At 40.0% G+C, this 8,134-nt stretch overlaps 1 protein-coding gene across 3 annotated transcripts in view; it reads left to right on the forward strand.

Annotated features, from left to right (window-relative positions):
* The window catches only part of SULT6B1 (sulfotransferase family 6B member 1), an 11,880-nt gene extending 9,764 nt beyond the window's left edge, over positions 1-2,116 (forward strand). For all 3 annotated transcript variants that reach the window (XM_042815060.1, XM_042815068.1, XM_042815078.1), the window contains one exon: positions 331-2,116. In XM_042815060.1, the coding sequence (XP_042670994.1) occupies positions 331-461 (131 nt within the window). In that variant the 3' untranslated portion in view covers positions 462-2,116. The remainder of the gene's footprint in view (positions 1-330) is intronic.
* Positions 2,117-8,134: the final 6,018 nt, after the last annotated feature.

Here is an 8,134-nt window from a genome sequence, read left to right on the forward strand (position 1 = left end):
CAGCTTAGGGTAGTGTCTGGTTGTGCACACTACTCTCTCACAGTTAAAAGCCATATCTTTGAATTTTTTGAGTTCTTTTCATAGCTGCTGATCATCTTTTACAGACATCTGCAACAGCATAAGGCAAAAGGCAGACCAGTAGCTTTCCATGTCCCACTTCTGTTCACATTCTCTTAAGGACACTGAAAGTAAAGAAGCAGAGTGTATTCCTTGATCAGATTCTTTTTTAAAGTGGATTATCCTGAAATATAACAAGAGGCATGATGTTTTAAACCATACTCCCTTGTCCTTACATTCAGGGCTATTGTTTCACTTTTCTTTATATTCCAGGTGTTGTTGGGGACTGGAAAAATCTTTTCACTGAAGCTCAGAATCAGGAAATGGATGCCAAATTCAAAGTATGCTTAGAAGGAACCAAGCTGGGAGCAAAGCTAAAATATGATGTGTACTGCAAGGCCTGAGCTTCTGTTAAGGAGAAGTCTAACATCTAGGCTGCATTTTGTTCACTTTCATGTAATCAAAGAGAAAATAGAACAATATCTGATCTGAAATTTTAAAAAATCCGTGTATTTTGCAAACATGTTTGTGCTGTCTTGCACAAGCAATCCTCATTCTTACAGTTTATAGTGTCATTGACTTGACTGATTTCTCTTGTTTTTTAAAACTGATTTTTAGCCATGATTTTGTGTGAAATTTATATGCAGTAGTTGAACCTGCTGAAATCACTGGAAATGTGTTCGGTAAGTTGGAAGTGACCTTCCATGAGATTTTTTAAGCCAATCATTAGGTGTCTTCTTGATTTTCAGATTTGGAAATGTGTAGTATTTCGGTTTAAAGAGAAATTTCAGAATGTTTTTTTTTTGTTGTTGTTGTTATCACTTTCTCTGTAAGGTAGAAAGTTTCCACCTCTTTTGGCATGAATATTTTTCATTGCTTTGGAATAAAAAACGATGAATGTTAGTGGAAGTTCTAACTCTGAGCAATTGAAGGAATTGTCCGGGGCAGAAGTTGCTCGTGGAGGTTGGAGTGAGGATTGAAGAACAAAGTAAGCCAAACACTAAACCAAACCAAATCAGAATGAATTGTTTTAATACCAAACAAGTGAAGTTGATGAAGCTTTTCGAACTAATCCCAAGATCCGTACAAGTGGAAAATACAGCTGTGTTCCTTATGTATTTGCTTCAGCTGTAATAGGCCCTACTGGAACAGTAGGTTAATGTCATTGCTAAGAAATATATAAAAGGAAATTCAAAAGATTCTGATTGAAGATGATGTTGAAAAAGGAATACCAATCTCTAGTAAAGCAGGTTGCATGAATTGCTTGACCAATAACAGCCAGTCTACCTGCTTAAACTGCCATCTTTTTCCATTTAAGATTTTTCTGAAGTATTCCAGGACAGTTAAAGAGAAAATTCTGTATCAAGATGCTAAATAGACTACTTTTATGTTTTTACACCTTTAGATCAGCAAGATTATTTAAGCTAAGGTTGCTTAGCCATATGAAGTAATATTTTATAGATGACATTCTTACATTAATAATCTGCAGCCACTTCTCAGCACATTCAGTCAGTGATTACCAGCCAAGAATGAGCATTAAAGCATACTGAATATAAGACTGTTGAGTGTGAGGGGCAGCTGATTTGTTTGCAGCTGTGTGTTTTAGTTTCTGTTCTGTTAAAAATGAAAGCACATCTGAAATCTAAATGTCATATCACTAGAGAAAGAGAGAATTTTTACCTTCCTCAAACACATTCAGAATGGAAAAGCACTGTGAAATGTTTTCAGACGGTGGCATTGAAGGTCAAACCCAATAGCCCATAGTGTTCACAGCTTTGACAGCAGCTAAACAACAACAAAAAAAAAACACCACATCCCAACAGAAAAATTAAACTCCTCATTGTGGAAAATCACCACTCATGTATTTTATTCTTTCAGCCATATGCATAGACAACAGTTTTGGTTCTACATTTTCCATTTATATTTTGTATTATATATATGTGTTCCCCTTTATACTTGTTCTTATGGAACTTGTAGTAAAACTTTAAGTGGTATTTTAACACATTAAAGAATATATTGGATCATTTGCCTTTCAAAGAAGAAAATTTTCACTCCCTGACTACAGGCTTTGACTTTATTATTATTATTTTATTATTATTATTTTATTCTATTTTTTATGTCTTGTTTTGCACTTACATTTTCTAACAGTCGTAAGTATTTATAGTATCTATGTTATAGTAACTGGTAAATGCTGCTCTATTAGTACTTCTGTCATCTCCATTTCCCTTATGAGCTGCTCAATAACAAACATAAAGCAGGAAAGGATATTAAAATTATCTTGAAAAAGAGAAGTTCAAGGTCTTCTTGGAAAAGAGAAGCATAAATGTATCTTTCTAATGCTCCCTTGTGTGTGTTCAGGGTGTCAATAACCCAGTGGAAAAGAATTCTGTTCCTGAATTGTAATAACGGTACAATGGGATCAAAGCAGACAGAACTGAGCTCAATTTTCTCATTTAAACATGCACACATTTTATATTGCAGCATTATGCAGTACATTAATTGGAAAGATAATTAATGTTGAATTACAATAGAAGTGCTCTAAAAGTACAAGGCGCATATGACATCCACAGGAACATCAAATAATTCTTTTCTGAGGGTATGCTGGTTATTAGAATGGATGCCAAATGGATTTATAATGAAGGGGGATGTGAAGCAAATCATACCAATCTCATAATAGCAAATGCCTGGACTTGTATCTAATGTTGTCTCTTTAGGAAAAGCCCTAACACCGATCTCTATTTTGGCTGAAAGATCACCTTTGGTGGGGAACAACACCTTCTGTTCTACTCTTAACATTCTGCAAAGCTTGGCAACATCCACAAAAGGTGCTGAAACGAGACTGGTCAGTGGTTGTTCTGAATGTTAATGTTGTCAGGATTGATGCAAAGGAGAGAAGTAGAAAACAACATAATGAATGACAGCATACTCTATCAGTGCTACGCCTGAGCACCTCGCGGAAGTGCTCTGGTAAAATGTTGTTTACATTCAGATACTTATGGAAATGGATACAGTTATGATGAATTGTAGTCACACTTTTTATTTGTAGATTGGATAATATGAAGCAATTGCCAATGTAATAGTGTATGGATGGTTAGTATTGACACAGTCTAGATTATGCCTACTTATGTCAGCCATAGTCAGCTAGAATTGAGGTTCTAGATATGGTACTGGGACTGGATTACCAGCTGCTTAGAGAGCAAGACTTGGTTTGGGAGCTCTGGGTAATAATGATGGCAGAAGGTATCACTGCTGACAGTGTCACATGAGGAGAGGGTGCTGTCACACATCCACCTAAGAAAGCATCAAGGTGCACCCCTATCACTCTTCTCTCCTCGTGGCTCTTCTCCTTGCCACAATCAGTGAAAACCAGATCTTTGTTCAAACTGAAAGGCAGAGTGAGCAACAAAGTGACTCTCTGCCCTCCCTCCTTTCTTTACAAAGCTGTAAAGGTGTTAGAATAAAAATATGGTATGGAGGTCAGGAAGGGCCTACCGTGGTGTGTGTTTGATCTTCTGGTGCCAGGTGTTTGGCACTGTCTGGCTTTGCAACCAAATTAGGGTCAGCTGGTGCTGGGAGTGGGCTGAGTATCAACTTGTCCCTTCTCCCAGCTGCCTGAAAATGTAACAGTAGAAATGTGTAAGTGCTGTGCTTAGTCTTACAAATACTCAGTTTACATCTGAATGGAAAGTTTTCCGTAAGATCATTTGGCTTCTGCAAATCCTTTAGAAGCTTAAGGAAGATAGAAAAATATTCTTCGACTTGGCTCAAAATGTGAAGCAGGCAGGAAATGAAAGAAGGCTCTGAAACTAGTGTCTTGGGAGGTTTGTGTACTTGTGAATAATGTAAGCTTATTGGCATATGCATGTTGAGTCTCCAGTGAGTTCCCTGCTGTTTTGCATTTACAAGCCAATGAAGCTGTTTTCATTACTACAACGCTCATTAGCATTCCCCCAGCAGGTAAATAAGTCATAGATTCATTACTGTGTATTTCCGCTGTATCCATAGGCAAAATATTTCTATTCAGAGGAAAAAATAAAATACAAGATAATCCACATTAGCCATGTGCCCCAAAAAGTAAAAACAAAAGCAACAACAAAACCCTACTGAAAACAAGCAGCCCCCCAAAAGGAGTAGTTACGAAGAAAAAGGAAGGATGTATCTTTTCACAAAGCACAGAGAGTGACTGGAATAGCTGCTGCAGATTTCCAGACTTTTTTCTTTTGTTCTTTATACAAGTACTGATCCTGTGTATGCTTTTTCTTTTCTTTTCTTTTCTCCCCCCAACACACTCCACTATCTTCTTCCTGTTGGCATAGAATTATTTTTGTTTTTTGATTGTTAGTTGTTTAGAGAGCTGTTTTCCACCTTTTGTTTTGTTTTATTCTGGCAAGCTACAGGGTTTGTCTTCACTTGCTAGTTGCAGGCTTCTGAGCAGCTGTCTTTCTAGTGGCTTTGGCACCAGATGCACTGTCACTGTTTACCCCACAGATTTACCCCAGTGTTGCTGAGCTGAGGTATTGCTTGGTGGAGCCTGCCTCTGCCGAGATTCCATTTAGCAGCCATCCAGACCTCTACATGAAACAGGTTCAAGAGGATGGGAAGTTATCTGGAGTAGGAAATAGGGAAGTGACAGAGATTGGGCTGCCCTGTGCTCAGCTGCCCTGAGCTGAAGTTGAGGCCTAGATGCCCAGCAGCGCCACCTCAGACTTGAGCCCTGTGGCCATCACCGCCCCCAAGCAAAGGTTGTGGAAGGAAAAAAGTTCACTTCTCCTCAGGAAAGTGGAAAAGCAGGGTGAAGGAGCAGAGGACTGCAATTGCAGCCCAGGTGTGCACGCAGGGCAGCTGGAGCTGAGGGCTGGTGGTGTGCACCTGTTGGCTGGGGGAGGGGAGGATCGTGCTCTCCTGGGCTGTCTGGTAGATGCTGCGTGGGTGCTCTTAAAGGTAAGATAAACTGTTCTTCTCTAATATTTGAAAAATATTGTTCAGCTCTCAGACTGCACTGGGGCAAATATGCGGGGGAATCAGTTCCTTGTGACTTAGTTCTGTCAGGCAGGCTCTGGTGTCTGCGGTCATGGTGTGGTGGTGGAACTGGGCCTCCTACCTGCCTTGCACATGTGATGGGTGCGTTTCTGTACAGCCAGAGGCATGCAGAGCAAAAAGCAGTTTAAGTGCCATCTTTAACACGTATGCAGAAACTCTGCAGGGAAACAAATGTGTTTGAGTGCTGTGGCTTGTTCAGTCTTCCACACAGCAGAGAATAACGCTCGGGGTGGAGCTGTAAACAAGGCAATAAACAATCTTCTGCAGTTATCAACTGTGAATTTCTCTGTGGTATATAATTGCTTTGCAAGCATTTTATGCCTCTCCGGCCCCTGTGCCCTGTCTACTGTCATTCTAAATAAGATCTGAAGCACAGGAGATAGAGAGCGTATTTTGTTTCTGAATGATTTCAAAGTTTCAGTGCAATGCAAGATGGGCCCTCTAGGGCTCTCTCTTGTTGCATTTTTCACTGACAGTGTTTTGAATAGTTTACAAAATAGGGCCGTACAAGTGCTTTGTCCGTAAATGAATTGTGTGCTGAAAGCCCAAGGGCATGGAAAGAGAAGAAAAATGCATTAATACAAAAAGACAACTATGTAATGTAGTACACTAGGTATCATTATTAACTGCTGTAAATACAAAGCTATTTGCCAGCATGAGAGACTCTCCAGAATAGCAATAATGGAAGCAGCTTGCATTTGTTTCAGAAGGAAGCCTGTTCAAAGTTCAGAATTGAGTCAAAGCTATTGAAGGTAAAAGTAGGAAAAGAGACAGTGTTAACTTGGGTACGGTGATGCGGTTGCTGCTGTTTTGTAGTACAAAAGTGAAGATGAATGCTGGTGTACCAAAGAAGAACGTATATCAAAAGAATCAATATGGCAAATTGCATTTATTGAGTAGGAAACAGTTCAGCTTGAATAAAAAAAAGAGAAATCAAACCAAATGTGGCATCTGATTACAAAAGAATGAACATAAATACAGAATGAAATGAAACAAAAAAACCCCCAAAGTTAGACTATGATCCCTTTGGGCCAATTGAATTCCTCTTGCCTACCTGCCCACGGATTAAATTTGCATTAAATTTGCATTAATTTACATAAATGAACATGAAATTCTTTTTTGTGATACAGAGGCTTCCAGCACATCTCTCTCGGTGTTGAGGAGGACAAGGACACAAGCAGTAATGAATTCTGTGTTCTGTAATTGGCTGCATCCTGCTCTTTGCCTCTGTAACCCACATGTGGCAGCACAGTTCTTTGCTGCTGCATCCTCTGCACGTTGTATGGCCAGCCCACTGTCTCCTGAGCCAGTGATGGGGAGTGCTTCCTCGGCATAGGAACTATTGAGACGCTAGAGAAGTTTTGAAATGAGCATAAGGAGAGGAAAGGAACTTAGAAAGAAACATATCTACTTCCTCCCCCCCTCCTCCCCTTCAAATAAGGTAATAACCTTTGACGCCTGCTGATTACAGCCCTGTAGAAGTGACACTTTCTTATTTTGCAACTCTGGAGCCTAAAGGGAGAGGTGGATGCCAAAACCCAAGAAGCGCTTTCAGGCTGTGTGTTCCAGCTTCCCATCTGTGCCTGTCTCTAGGAAGGTGGTTTTGCAGATATGCTGTGTTTTGCAGACTTTTCCAATAGTTAGCTGAAGCTGTCTGCTCTCCCTCTGTCTCTCTCATTCAGTGTACTGGATAATAGTAACCTTGCTCTTGGGTATTTACTTCTCATTCTCTGCATGCGAAGATCCAGCTTGCCTTGCTGGGTTGTTTGGTTCGTAGGTTGATTGCTCTGAACTTCCAGTTGCTCACCTTGAGGTGTCTATCAGAGCTCTTTCAGTGCATGCTTTGTTTAGATCTTCGGTTTGGGTCAATAGCTCTGTATAGTCTTGCAAGGGCAAGCAGCCCTCAGGCATTTATGCTGAGGTGCTGTGGTTACGGTGCTTTGCAAAGGAGCTGTCCTGACTTGTTCTGGGGCAGGGAAAGTGCATTGGCTTGCACTGAAAACCTGGTGCCTTTTTCTGTGAGCTCTGGGGGGATCACACCAGCTCTGTCTTCCCATTGCCACTTCTATTATTCATTCTATGATTCTATGACAGTCTTTGGCCTAAGGACAGTGCTGGGGGGAGCTGCCCTTGCTGCATGTAGTGGAACCCTGATTCCTGGCTGGTTCAGAGCCCAAGTGCAGATCCTCTGGGTGAGGATCTGCCAGAGCTGATCAATGTGACCTGGGGGAAAGCTAGGGTAACTCAGGTGACTAGCCTCAAGCCAAAACATGGCATCCTGAGGGTGAACATTGGGTATGCATGTGTTGCAATGAGCCTACTGCTGGGGACACTGGGAAAATAAATTCACAAATGGGTCTGATTTTGAAAGAGTCTGGAAGATGGTGGCTGTTATTTGTGTATTTCAATATTGATTCATGCAGTCACTAATCTTTTTAATGGGAAATCTGAGTCTAATTTGATTGCATTCTGGGATGATTATATAAAAATTGCTTTCTTTTAGAAGTGTTTTTTTAGAGTCAAATGAAATATTACACTGCTGAGTTTTGCAGACTTTCGCGAATTTTATAAGAACATAATGGTTAGTTGGCATTTAATTATGCATGTAACTAATCCAAAGCAATGCTGGATTTTATAAAGATAATTGGTAAGTTGTCATGTTGGTGGTTGTTCTAAACAGCTTCCTAGCATTTAGAGGACAAAAGAAATTGCACATAAATAATAGGTATTAAAAATAAATTGGTACGCATTTATTCATAGCATCAGAAATGGCCAATTCAGCTCACAGTGGAATTCTTCAGAAAACTACAGCCACGTTATTTGCATAAAATAACATCTGAAATTTACAATTGGCTTTGTTTCCCATCTGTAATGTCTTACGTAATTACTGCAGCAGTCTGCTTTTGAAGAAATCCATTACAATTTGAATTGTGTTCATTCTGCTGCTGTGAGTAATTGGCCATATATTCAGTAAAATGAATTTGTTGTTTTGACCCTTTAAATCTGAGTAAGCCATCCTTAGGGAATAGGCTCTTGA

The sequence above is a fragment of the Centrocercus urophasianus genome, unplaced genomic scaffold (assembly GCF_019232065.1).
Source record: "Centrocercus urophasianus isolate 14NV4802_14NV808 unplaced genomic scaffold, USGS_Curo_1.0 seq_10, whole genome shotgun sequence".
Classification (NCBI taxonomy): domain Eukaryota; kingdom Metazoa; phylum Chordata; class Aves; order Galliformes; family Phasianidae; genus Centrocercus; species Centrocercus urophasianus.